The sequence below is a fragment of the Anas platyrhynchos genome, chromosome 12, assembly GCF_047663525.1.
Source record: "Anas platyrhynchos isolate ZD024472 breed Pekin duck chromosome 12, IASCAAS_PekinDuck_T2T, whole genome shotgun sequence".
Taxonomy (NCBI): Eukaryota; Metazoa; Chordata; class Aves; order Anseriformes; family Anatidae; genus Anas; species Anas platyrhynchos.
The window spans coordinates 12,398,302-12,411,861 of record NC_092598.1 but is presented as its reverse complement, the minus strand read 5'-3'; the positions used below and the strand labels follow the sequence as shown (position 1 = coordinate 12,411,861).

The 13,560-nt window shown below is 54.4% G+C and overlaps 1 protein-coding gene across 1 annotated transcript in view; it reads left to right on the top strand.

Moving 5' to 3' along the window:
* The window catches only part of ATP6V0D1 (ATPase H+ transporting V0 subunit d1), a 31,887-nt gene extending 18,408 nt beyond the window's left edge, over positions 1-13,479 (top strand). Inside the window, exons 3-8 of the mRNA XM_038185364.2 lie at positions 2,155-2,333; positions 5,599-5,678; positions 10,604-10,681; positions 10,964-11,140; positions 11,698-11,775; positions 12,276-13,479. Of these exons, the coding sequence (XP_038041292.1) occupies positions 2,155-2,333; positions 5,599-5,678; positions 10,604-10,681; positions 10,964-11,140; positions 11,698-11,775; positions 12,276-12,437 (754 nt within the window). The 3' untranslated portion in view covers positions 12,438-13,479. The remainder of the gene's footprint in view (positions 1-2,154; positions 2,334-5,598; positions 5,679-10,603; positions 10,682-10,963; positions 11,141-11,697; positions 11,776-12,275) is intronic.
* Positions 13,480-13,560: the final 81 nt, after the last annotated feature.

Here is a 13,560-nt window from a genome sequence, read left to right as displayed (position 1 = left end):
CGTTCCCTGACACATGCCCTAAAACCTGCTCCCCTCACCGCCTGCAGGGAGACTGAAGGTTAAAATACTTTTGGAGCTCAAATACGCAGCAGGCTCGTGTCTTCCTGAAGAGCCCGGCCGTGCATTAACCATGAAACGTTTGAAGCTGATAAGAACCTGATAGGCCATGAGGAAGACAACGACAAAGGCCACTCAATTCAAAAAGTAGTTGGAGGGGAGCTGCTGCCACCAACAAACCTGATCGCTGGGGCTCGGCTGGAAGTGCTGAAGTAGCCAGGACCTCTCCGCTGGTTTTTGTACAGCTGTGCTACTGGGAGCAGATGCGTTCTCGTTGGGATCCTGGCACGGGAAAGCCAAGCGTTGCCCCGTGCACAGATGAGGAGAGGCTTTTCCAGCTGCCCTGGCACCGGGAGATGTACCTCATAACCGCGGCTGACTAAGCCATAACGATTTTTACTGGGTTGCAGCGGGGGCTGAGAATGAGCCTGGGCTTGCCTGAAGGAAACGGGATTCATCCTTAGCTAACTCTCAGGCAGGGTTACTGGGGTGTGCTGGTGTCTGCCCGGCCTTGGCAGGCCCCACAAGACCTTTGTCCTGCTGCAGCTCTCGTTACTGCACGGGCTTGCAACACTGTCAGAGAGGAAATTTAAAAGTGAAATTTCCTGCTGTTCTGCCCAGGGTAACTCCTGCAAGGACGAAAGCTTCTTCTGACCGTGAACGTTGATCCAGCACACCAAGGCTAAGCTGCTCGGCAGTCCTACAGCTAGAAAGGGCTCCAGGCATTTCATCTTGGTTCCTCTCCACCTCTGGCAAATAAGTCACATATAGGTTGTGGATTGCAAGAGTCCTTCCTGAGCCTAGGAAAGAGCCTATCATGAAATGATTGATTTCCTCGCCTCTTCCTCCAACGTGGAAGCTGAAGAAATGGTTGGGGTCCGGCCCTACATTGTCACCTTTCTTTGGTGAGAGCCCTGCTGCCCTGCACTCTGTCCTAAAAGCCCTGTGTGTGCCTGAGGGCAGATGGCAGAGCTGGAAAATGACCCTTAACGCTCTGCCTTTCCTCTGGCACACCCCACGGAGCTGCAGATGTCTGTATTTACCCGCAGCAGCCGCTCGCCACGCCACGAGGGACTTGCCCTGGGCTCTTACAAACAAGCCCCTCTTGCTGCCGGGGAGATGGGGCTGCACAAACAGCACGAGGATAATGACCCTGCATGTTTCAGGCAGCGGGAGGTTTCCCAGTGCCCTGAGAGCTGTGCTGTCCCTGCGAGGCTTTCTGGGGTTCAGCAGGGCGCTCTGCAGAAGTAATGGGGCCGGCGGGGCGCTGCCCAGCCCCGCAGCACCTGTTTGAGGAGCTAAGGTGTGGATTTGCTCATGGATGTGCTGTTTAAGTGTATATTTGAGCTTGTCTAATAAAAACGATGGGAATCTGCCTGTAACTGGCTCTGCTCACCTGCCCTTCCTGGGCTTCAAAGGGAAGCAGCCGCACGGTTCGCTCGGGCACAGCATCCCCCTGCCTGTCCCAGCTGCCTGTGCCTCCTTTCACCAACCCCTCAAAGCACCGAGGGCCATTTCTCAGTCTCAGCTTTGCTCCCCAGCTGAAACTTGCTTTGGTGCCTCCTTTGCACTTCTTCACACCCCTCCCTCATCCCCCATCCTGATCCCTCATCCTGCTTAATTTAAGCAGAGGACATGGTTAGGGACTTCATAGCAGGGGTTAATGTGCATCCGTTGATGGCAGAGAGGTGAAAAGGCTGGAAGGACGGCTGGAAGGGCGGCTGTTCCCAGCTACACAGCCAGGCTCCTTGAGGAGCTGTTAGGAAGAGCCTTTGTGTTGTGAGGGTGGGCAGAAACACTGGAGCGCAGAACCCCAGGGAGGTTGCGAGCTACACATCCTCGGAAATGACTCAAAGTTCAGCTGGACAAAGCCCTGAGCAGCCTGAGCTGGCTGTGCTTGGAGCAGGAGGGTTGGCCAAAAACCTCCACAAAGCTTCCCTTCCCATCTACTGCTCTTCACTGGTCAGTGGGAGATGCCAAAGGGATGCAGTTGGGCTGTAGCACGAACCTGACTCTCCGTATCGAGGCAGGGAGGATCAGGAGATGTTAAGGAAGCAGCAGCCCATCTGTGACAGGCTTTGTCTTGGGTTCCTGCAGGTACAGCTACATGATCGACAACGTCATTCTGCTCATCACTGGGACCCTGCACCAGCGCTCCATCTCCGAGCTGGTGCCCAAGTGCCATCCTCTGGGAAGCTTTGAGCAGATGGAAGCCGTGAACATCGCTCAGACGCCTGCGGAGCTCTACAATGCCATCCTGGTGGACACTCCCCTGGGTGAGTGGAGCCTTTCAAAGTACCCCTCAGCTGTGCCTGGAGCAGATGTCCCTTTCCCTTTCCAGTCTATCAGGGTCCAACTAGGTCCAAGTCGTGCTGCAGGAAGACAAAGCAGTGGGTAATGCACAGCTGTGGCTGTGCTGCCTGTGGTGGCTGGGCTTAAATTCATGTTTATGCCTGCCCCATGCCAATTCCTCCATCTGGAGGGCCATTGAGCCTTGTGTGCTTCAACAAATGGCCCAAGCAGCGCGCTGGTAGCTCAGGCTGTTGGGGAATTTGGTTTGTGTGAGCCAAGCCTTGAGCTGTCACGGGAGTGCAGGTGCGGTTAGATCTCATCTGCCACACGTAGCCACTTGCCAGCTCTTCTGGGAATCGTGCCCTGGAAGCAGGGAGGAAGGAGAAAGCTCGAGAGGTCTTGGAGAAAAGTGATCTTTGTAATAATTGTCATGGGACACGTGGTGTGTGCCCGTCCTTAGCAAACACCATCAGATCACGGAATGACTTGGGCTGGAAGGGACCTTAAAGATCACCTGGTTCCACCCCCCTACCGTAGCAGACCCTCTGCTGTGATGTTGTTCTACGTTCCAGCACTTTCTGGTTGGATCATTGAGCAATATCTTGTAGGCAATTTTTTGCAGATAACGATGAAGTTCTGCCCATGACCGATCTTGTTCTGACACTGATCAGATTAATTCTATATTGAGGAAAGCTCTTCATGTGCCAAAACCTCCTAAAACAAACAACAGCAACAACAAAAAGCACCCAAAAGCTTTTTAAGCTGTTTATGTAGCAGGACCCTGCACTGAGGCACTGTCCCAGCCCTACAAGCCTTGACCAGGAGGCACATGACTCTGCAAAAACAAATGTTTTACGAACAGCCAGTCAGACAGACATGTTCTCTAAAGCTAAAAAGTTGTAGGAAGTGGTTGTGGAGAAAATATGGAAGTCTCTGTGCAGTAGTAGGAGAGGTGGTCACAGGAGACTTTCTAAATTAGCATCTGTGGGCACAAGTAACGAGGTACGCCTGAGTCAGGGATTAATCATTCTTTTGGGCTTGCTAGAAAGTGCAAAACACTTAAATCATCGTATTGTCTTTGATGGCAGTCATCGTTTCTGGAACTGAAAGTGCTTTTACAAATGATCTCTGGAGTAATGGGGCAAATCAGAAAGCTGTCATGGAAAACCGACATGCCAGATAGAGCCCAACAGAGGAGGGAAAACATGCCTAAAGAGGTCTGGCTCCCCTCGAGCATCCGAGGAGGGAAGGAGCATCTGCAGCAAGGCCAATGAGCTTACCTGCTGTTCCCTGGGCGTGGGTGTGGGTGTAGCTGAGCGTGGTGGGCTTGCCAGGTGGGACAGCGCAGCGGGAGAAGCACTGCACGCAGCGGAGCCGAGCCCGCGGTAGGGATGGTGTGTGGGAAGAAAATCCTCCTCAAGGGTACGCGTGAAGCTTCCCACTTTGGGGATCAGATAGAACCAAGTATTTCAAAGGTATTATTAGCTCTCAAGAAACCTTCAAGCTTCAAGCTGTGCATGGAGTGAAAACACCTCGTTACGGTGCCGGGGGGATCTGGAGAACGCGGCTGGTGGTTGAGGGTCTTTGCTCTCCTGTTCAGGCACTTGTACATGAACGAGCCCTGCCTGCTTCTGCCCTGCTGGCCCAAGTTCTTCAGACCTTTGCCCCGGCTGTGCCCTTGAGGCTGTGTACCATCTAGTGTGGCATTTCTTCAGCAGGAGTACGTGGGGAGTAGCCGTGTTGCCTAAACAAGCAAGCACGCAGGCTCCAGTTGTTTAACTTGCACTCCTTCCAGTGACCACACGCGAAGAAACAGCAGCTCTATCTCCTGCAGGACTTGAATAGCTACGTGGCTTGGTAGGAATGCCTAACCCCAAATGGCTTTCATAGGTTAGCAGGGCAAAATAAGTCTTGCTGTTAGCCTAATTTGGGATATTGGAGGGCCAAGAACTGAAATAGCTGTGTTCTCATTCCTCTGCTACTCTGAAGTAGCCACTGCTTAGCTATCTGGGCTAGCCAGTGAGTCTTGCAGTGAAAACCAGTCCTGGCACACTCGGTTTTCATTTCTGCCAGCCGTAGCGAGCCTCTAGCTACGTGGCATTGGTCTCTGATGCTGTTGCAAAGAGTAGCAAAGAAACTGCTCAGGACTCTGGATCCCCAGCGTGGCTGCTGTCCCTGCCACGGAGCTCGTGCAGTGAGAGTGGTGGGCACCAGAGGCGTGAACCCACAGCGTACCTGGTTCAGCAGAGCGCTGGTCAGCTCTCGGTGTGAGCGCAGTGTCCCTTACCCACAGCCGGAGTGCAGAACTGGGAAAGATCATATTTCTCTCTGCAGCAAATTCAGCAGAATTGGTTGCTGAGGGAAGAGTTGAAGAAGTCAGGCAAGTCCCATCAATGGGTCTCATTGTGCTCTTGCTAACAAGAGAGTGGCACAGCAGCCTGATGTTGGGCTAGATGTACAAGGCCCATCTTTATCTGCAGCTTGCAGTACCCCGTGCTAGATCTGAAACCCATTCGTGTTCTTTATGTGGTAACAGCTTCCCAAACGCCCTCCCAGAGATAATCTGGCAAAGTGTCTGGGCTGAGCTTCCCACCAGAACACACTAGTTCCTCCTGTCTCCTGCTGCTTACCTCAGGCTAGAGAAATGAAAGGAAAACAGGGCTGACAGACCTGCCAGGGGGCAACCACTCCTGACTCCAAACATGGGGTGGCACAGGCTGCAGGGGCTGTGATATCCCCACGTCTCCTTAGCCCACGTAAGATGCTGGAGGAGCAAGAAGCACACGAGCTTCCTCAGGACTTGCAGTCTCACAGATGCATAGGCACTGCTGCTGTGCTGCAGCAGGCAATTCGGAAGCTGTCTTGTCACTTCTGAGAGCCTACATCTGGGAACAGTTTTGGGTTTGGGTTTGTTTTTTTTTTTAACATGGGCTCATCTGGCACTGATGCTGAGAATTTCTGCCTGGAATGGGCTGTTAACCAAACGGTAGGACTAAAGGGTGAAGAAATTCTTCCAGAGGCAAAGAAAGACTTCCAGGTGAGTGCCCCCAAAACGATTGCAGCCTGGAGAGCCGTGGTGGAGCCTGAGGTTTTAAGTCACAGTAATTTGGTGGCACTGAAGGTGAGTGCCAGACCAGCTCAGCATAAAGCGTGCTTCTGCCTGCTATTGTTGAGGGCTCTCTGACTGCTCTGGGAAGGGCTGGGCGTGGGTCTGGTTAGGGCAGCACTAACTCTGTGGCTCTCTTTCAGCTGCTTTCTTCCAAGACTGCATATCCGAACAGGACCTGGATGAAATGAACATTGAAATCATTCGAAACACGCTCTACAAGGTAAATGAGACTGGGAAGGGACAGAGGTGTTGACTTCCCTAGTTAGTGTGAGCACAGCTCTGCCCAGCCAGGAGCTCCAGCCGAGAGGCTGGCTTTCTTCAAATAGAGGGAAGAAGGTATTCTCCTCTTAGAATAGATTCAAAAATAAATTTGCTTCCTCTCTGTTTTCTTCCCGGGAGTGGTGATTGAGTGGATGTGCACAAGAACCAGTTACATCCGCTGGAAAGTAAAGACCATGCCCTTGGAGGGGCCTGGCACCCGAACACCCAGCACGGCAGTCAGGGCACCAGAGCTAGGCTGAGTGATTTTTTTTTGGAGTTGTCAGTGTCAAGAGTCTGTGCATGAGATTGTGCAAAGGTCCTGCCTTTGAATAAACTTCCTCAGGTCCCAGGCAGGCAGGAGAAGGCTGCTGCTTACCCAGGTGAGTTTGGACATGAGGTTACTGCATTCAGAGTGGCTTGATCTTAAACTTGGCTGAAGCACTTCTGTGGACCTGGCTGTACTGAGCTCCTTCAGAAGAGTCTCCAACAATCTCCTCAAGCCTTCAGTGGCTGTGGTAGGGATTAGATGCTCTTGGTGGAGCAGCACAGAGAAAAGTAAAGCTGGGGTGGAGGAATTGGGCAGGTTGGGGAGAGCGTTGGCACAGGGACATGGAGGGGCTACGGCACCTCCTGGTCCTGAGCATGCACGGGAAGCTGTCAGCTCCTCTGCTGGCCCCGTCTGGTTTTAGCTGGCAGTGTAAAAGCGTGTGTTTGTGTGCAGGCTGTGGCTATCTCTTCATCTCCACTCTCTGGAGTAAGGGTGGGATGCAGATTGTATCTGCCAACCTTGCTTTGACCGGTCACGGCCAGCTGGCAGTCACTGTGACCTCTGCTTCCTAAGGAAGCCCTGACCCGTTTGGAGAGGTGGAGAACAGGTCAGGCGTGAAGGGAAGAAGGCGAAGGGAGGGGAGAAGCTGCTGCCTTTCGGCAGTCATGCCCAGCTGCGTGTGGCCTCTGGCGTGTACCGATCTTTTGCTATAATGGGGGAAGGTTTGCCAGCACGCATAAATACCTGCACCCTCGCAGAGTGCAGAGCTCCTTATTGAGCCGGGGAGAGGCAGGGAGCAGGGCGAGCACGGGGCAAACAGGCTGGCGGGTGCCCTCTCCTTGGCTCCCAGCTGCCACGTCCTTTCCATCTCCTTTCTGAGGCTGCTACTCCTTTGCTTTCTGCTTTTCCTAGCCCTAAACTGAAGTGTCGCTGCCTGGTACCTCTCAGCGTGTGCTGGGACTGGATCTTACTAACGAGAAGCCCCCGGGGAGAGCAGGGGCAGGCTGCTTGCTCTGTCAGTAATAAATCACAGGGATGCAGGGGTGGGAGGTTACTGCAGCTTACAGGTGCTCACTGGCAGCCTCAGGGTCTGGAAAATGGATAACACAATGCAAATGGTCTTTGTGGGCAGATTAGGGAAGTAAAATCAGGTCTGATGTCTCTGTGGAGCTGCTCTGAAGAGCACAGCAGATGGGTGCCTGGGACAGATGCTCGTGGCCAGGAGGTGTAAGCATGCTGAGGGAAGACTTGAAGCGCACGTGCTACCTCCCAGACCTACTGGAGGCACTTCTTGAAGGAATGGACAAGCACACAGACAAGGTTTGAGGAGGATTCACAGGAGAAAAGCAATTACAACTGTTTCTTTCTGAAAGCTCTTAAGTAAGCAGTGGCAACTGAGAAGGTTCTTGAGTATGTTTACGATGAGGAGCGGGAGATAAAAGCGGCCAGCTCTTCGAGTAGAAGGAGGTCAGCAGTGGAGGCATGCCAGCATCGTAATCTTTGCTGCGTACTCCTTCTTTTCCGTGTCTTTATTGGATATTTGAAACGAAGCTGGCTGGCTGCTAGCCTTTGCTGGCAACCTGCCTGTAGGAACCTGCCGAAGGAGCTTTGTGGCTGGACAGTAACGTACAGCAGACACATCAGTGGGGATAAATGTGGAGTGTTACACGGGAGAGGCAAGGAGGGAATCCTCATCCCACTTGTAGAGTGAGGTTTCCTTCTTCCCTGCTACCACTAAATGAACCCTTGGGTGTGTCTCTGTCTAAGGCAGTCTGTTCTTAACAGTAGGACAGAGGAGAACTGCACAAACATCACCGTGCTGCTGCGTACATCTGTAGTGCATTTGTCCTGTGCATTTGTCCTGGTCTATTCCTCTCCTCTCTCATCTCAAAATACGAAGAGCTGAACAGAAGTTGCTGAAAGAGACGTAATAAAGGTTTGGGTACAATGACTTCTTTATGGGAAACTACAAAAAAGGTTTGGGTTCCTCAGCTGGAAGGGGAGTGAATCATGATGAAAATTGTGGATGATGTTGAAAGAGTCACCATGGACAGCCCAGCCACAGATCTCCCTTCAGTCTGGATGTGAAAGACAAACACGACTAGCAGGAGGCAGAGGGTAATTGAGTGGTGTCATGGAAATAAAAGACTTCTGAAGACTATTAAGTGCAAGCACACCGCTATTTCTGGGATATGGTTTTCTGGACAGCAGAGAGTTTCCTGTAAATTGATGTCAGCTGTGGAGGGGTCCGCAGGGGAGGGTACCCACGCAGCTTCCCTGCAGCCCGTGTCTCCATGATGCTTGTGGTGCAGGATCCTCACTCCGTGCTGGGTATCAGAGTTCACCCATTTTTGCTTCTGAGGCCTAAAGCTTGCTTGTGAGCTCTGGGAAGGGCAGAGCTGGGACCGAACCTTTTGTCCAGCATCCTTTGTTTGTGGACCTCAAGCAAAGTTCCATATCCGTGCCCTTGTTCCTGTGACAGCTCTGCAGGGTGATGCTCTGTGCTTACCTTTCTTCACAGCAGAGGTGCTCCAGCCCCTTGATCATCTTTGCGAGCACACACTGCTGGCTCATGTCAAGCTTTTTGTCCACCAGAACCCCCAAGTCCTTCTGTGCAGGGCTGCTCTCAATGAGTTCTTCTCCCAGCCTGTCCTCATGTCTGGGATTGCCCCCACCCAGGTGCAGCACCTTGCACTTGGCCTTGTTGAACCTCGTTAGGTTCATGTGGGCCCAATTCTCCAGCTTGTCCAGGTCCTTTTCGATGGCATCCCATCTGCACTGCGTCCCTGGCTGCATGTCCCTGTCATTCCTCTGCATGTGCATTTCCTTCTTGTGCCTCAGTTTGACCAGCAGGTCCTTGCTCAGCCATCCCAGTTGTCTGTCCTCCTTTTTTATACGAGGAATGGAGTGTCCTTGCACTCTAAGGAAAACATCCTTCAAGAGCTGCCAGCTCTGCTCAGCTCCTTTGTCCCTAAGGACGGCGTTCCAGGGGATGTCATCTACTAGCTCTTAAAATAGCTTGAAGTTTGCTCTTCGGAAGTTCAGGGCCCTGCCTTTGCCCTTTGCCAGGCCTTTATTCCTCGAGATCACAAACTCAACCAGGGCGTTGTCGCTGCAGCCCAGACTGCCTCCGGTCTTGACCTCTTTTAATGAGCTCTTCGGAGCTGGTGAACACCAGGTCCGTAACACTTCCCCTCTGCTTGCTCTGTGTAACCAAGCAGTTATCCTCAGTGTTCTCTAGGAATTTTGTTTGCTTACAGCCTGCTGTGTCGTTTTCCAAGCTGACAGTCCAGATGGTAAAAGTTCCCCATCAGGAGGAGAGCACTTCTTGCAGCTGAAGCCCAAATGCCTCATCCACAGGTGCTCCTTGAACCTGTGGTAGACCCCAACCACAACCTGTCCTTTATCGGTCTTTAACCCTCACCCACAAGCTCCCAACCTGTCCGTGGCTGTTTCTCCACGATCAATCCCTTCCCTGATGCAGAGGGCACCACTCCCTCGCTTCCTTCCCTGCCTATCCCTGCTGAAGGGTTTCTAGCCCTCCGTTCCAGCGCTCCGGTTGTGTGATCCATCCCACCACGTGGCCGTGACAGCAGTCAGGTCATGTTTGTCTCGCTGCACCATGGTTTCCAGCTCCTCCTGCTCCTTTCCCATGCTGCGTGCGTTGGTGTGGAGGCCCTTCAGCTGGGCTGCTGCTCACATCACATTGCTGTGATGAGCAGTGCTCACCCAGCAGTGCCCTTGTGCACTGTGTGGTGACAGCTCTTTGCCAAACACAATAATCCAGGTGCTTTTCTGGAGCCGAGGGTGTCCAGCACACACATTTGTGGTCCATCTTATGACGGGGCAGAGGTTTGTGATGTCTCAGCATCGTTGCTTTGCCATTCCTTTTATGTGATCCCGCTCGCAGCCCTGTGCAGGGAGGTGTTTTAGCACATGATGGTTTCTTCTGAGAAAGTTTTTGCTGAACAGCACTTTCAGCCGTGCTCTGCCTCCACGGCTCCCCGTGGGAGATGGAGTCATCTTCCAGCTGGATTATGGTACATCTCCACAAAGGATTACGTTTCCTGGAGGCAGCCTGGCTGTGCCTAGCCTCGTATGATTTCTGCAGTGCTCCAGTTGGGATGGAGACCAAGCGGCTGCAGTGCGAAAAGAGAATTACAGAGGATGGCTGGTTTCCTTCACAGATGTCCTGTCTCATCTCGACTCCGCTTACACAGGGCTACTTTCTGAGCTTAGGTCTTGCAGCTATAGTTGTGTGGCTTGGCATGCTTGGAGAGGCCAGAGCGGGGTCAGGAAACCATGTGAAACTTCAGCGAATGCTTTGGAGTTAGACCACTCAGAGGAGCAAAATAGGCTTGAACCTTCTTGCCTGGGGTTCTGCCTGCTCTAAACTCATCCAGTCACTTGAGCAAACCAAACCACAGCCCTTCATGTCTCCGGCTCCTGGGGAAGCACTGTCCCTCGTGTGGGCTTGGTGTCCAAGTTCACACGGGGTGAGAGAGGCTGTGCTGTGCTATAAAGTGTCTGGGAGCATCCTTCTGCCCCCTCCTGAGTGGCCCTGTGGGGCAGTAAAGGAAGCTGGGTGGAAGAGCGCTCATTTCTCTCTCTTGCAGGCATACCTGGAGTCCTTCTACAAGTTCTGCAAGGCACTTGGAGGTACCACAGCAGATGCCATGTGTCCAATCCTGGAGGTAGGTCTGGAAACTCCCGTGGTGATACTCACTCAGCACTCTGCCCATATTTCAGATGCTCGGGATATTGTTCAGCATCCCAGTGCAGCCTGAGCTAGGAAAACAATGTCTGCACATGGCTTTGGGCAGGTTTGGTTGCCTGCTTCTGATTTTGCCAGATGCTGTGTCCCAGGCACTGAGCTCGTGTTGCCCTCTGATGTGGCTCTGTTCAGAGCAGCACCGTTACCCACCAACCTCTGTCAAAGCCCCTGCAGCCCGAGGTGAAACTCTCTTCTCCCGCAGTTCGAAGCTGACCGCAGGGCCTTCATTATCACCATCAACTCGTTCGGCACGGAGCTGTCCAAGGAGGACCGGGCGAAGCTGTTCCCGCACTGCGGCAAGCTCTACCCCGAGGGGCTGGCTCAGCTGGCCAGAGCAGATGACTACGAACAAGTCAAAAACGTTGCTGACTACTACCCCGTGAGTGCTTTGGGGGACTGGTGCAAGGACCTGCTCTGCCTCAGAGCTTCTCAGGGGCTTGGGGAGCATGTGGATGGACAGCTTAGGGTGGGGGCTGCCTGTTCTCTGTTATTTGGGGTCGGAGAGCTCAGTGTCCCCTTGCTGAAGCAGCGTGTGCCAGTGTTTGTGGGTGCAGGGGCATGGCCTAAACACGCTGATCTGTACGTGGAAGGGATGTGCCTGGTGTATCCTGCCTGCAGGCACCACACCATGATGTGGCTTCGAGCACTGCACGTTTCAGAGGAGGGGCAGGATCCCTGGCTGGACCTGTGATGCTCACAGATGAAAGAAGGGCTTTCTCTGCCCTTCTGGGCGTTGTCTTCAGCAGGTCCCCAGGTGGGGTGCGTGCAGTGCAGCCTCACAGCATCCTGTGTGCCCGTGTGCTCTCAGGGCAGATGACTTTTGGCTTCTCTGTCCTCTGCTGATGACGTAGTGGCTGGGGGTCTGATGTACGGGGCCCAGGCGCGCTGCTGAGGGTAGTGGAATCGGGTACATCCTCTTGTGATGTCTTCCTGCAGGAGTACAAGCTGCTGTTTGAAGGGGCTGGCAGCAACCCTGGAGACAAGACCCTTGAAGACAGGTTCTTTGAGCATGAGGTGAGTGAGCCCTGAGACACCACTCGACAAGCCTGGCTGCCTGTGCCTCCTCCAAAGCCCAGGGCAGCAGCAAGGTTGTCTGCCTGATGCTGCCAAGCATCAGTGCTGCAGATCAGCAGAGTTTGGGGAAGGAAGAGGATGCTCTCCCTGTGCTCCAGGGAGGGAATGGTGCTCAGTACTGATGGCTGTGGGGGCCCACGTCACCCAGACAGCTTAGAGCAGTGTGGGAGGCAGGTTTGGGGCTGCCGATGGATGTTTGGTCCACCAAGAGCAAGAGCAGAGTTCATTATGCGGGAAAGGAGGATTCTGGCAGCACGTGAGGGTGTAAATCCTTCCCCCTTCAAGTGCCAGAGCCTGTCCTCTCTGAGCCAGGAGCCCCCAGCCTGCTGGGGAAGTCGCAGGACCTCCAAGCTGCTCCGTCCTTGCCTGGGCTGCCTCCTCCAGCAGAGGACAGCCTGGCAGAGGTGGACAAGTGACGTCCTCCTCCGGGCTTTCCCCAGGTGAAGCTGAACAAGCTGGCGTTCCTCAACCAGTTCCACTTCGGAGTCTTCTACGCCTTCGTGAAGCTGAAGGAGCAGGAGTGCCGCAACATCGTGTGGATCGCAGAGTGCATCGCCCAGCGGCACAGGACCAAGATCGACAACTACATTCCCATCTTCTAACCCTGCTCCTGCCCGACCCTCCCACCCCTGGAGTCCCGAGGGACCCCCGTCTATCTTCTACGTGCCCCCCGAGTTACCCCTTGCCCAGACTCCAGGGATGTCCCACCTGTCGAACTGGCTCGGATGGGGAAACTGTACAGTCGCTAGTTAAATTATTCACGAGCTGAAGTTTGAGTTGTGTGTGCAGTGAGGGGGCCGGAGGGGCCGGTGGCTCAGGCTTGGCCCTGTGCAGCGGGAGGGACGCCTCCTGTCGTGTATCTCGTAGTGTTCCTGTACTAACCTGCTGTATGCGCTTTGTGCTCGCAGAGCAAGCACCAGCCGGGGCTTGCTGCCTCCAAGTGGTTCCCACCGCTGCAGAGGAGCGCGTCAGGGTCCGCCACGGCCAGGAGTCCTCGCTGTCAGCGCTCCGAGCACGCCTCCTCCTCAGCGTTGTCCCCGTGAGATTTAGTTGGAGTGTGATTTGTAGCGTAGCCAATGCTGCTGTGTAATCCCCGCATCGCTCGTAGTGAACCCCGTGGTGGGACAGGCTGAGCGGCCCTGGCCAGGGCTGGGACGGAGCCTGTGGGAACGTGAGGGCAGAGCCAGAGCATGTGTGGAGCGTGCTCCTCCCGGCTCCAGCAGCATCTGCACTAGGGGCCAGCGTCCTCAAAAGCTGCTCTCCTCGGTCGCTGGAGCTTGAAAGGGCTCCGTAAGCCGCCTGAGCTCCTTCCTCCCCTGCGAACCCCGTGGCTTGGAGCTGTGTTTGGCACAAGGTGCGAGGCTCTGGGCTCTGCGGGTGCTGCTGTGACACGGGAGAGCCCCTGCCCTGCTCCGGGTGGCTGCATGGATGTATGGCACGCCTGGTGCCGGGGCAGAGCCACCCCCTGCCTGCCTCGGGGTTGGCCTGGGGGCTGCAGAGGGGCTTTGATGGGGAGTTCCCGGTGCTCCCCATCCCGCCTGGCAGCAGCGGCTCTGTCCCAGCTTGTGCCGTGGTCACCTCTGCAGTGTTTGTTACCCTGTGACCCCCCCTCCTCTCCACACCAATAAATATCTGCCTACTGCACCGCGCTCTCCCTGCTTTCTCCAGCGCCTCCTCGCACATCCCCAGGGCCCCGTGCTGGTGGGGTGCTTCTCCTGGCTGCCC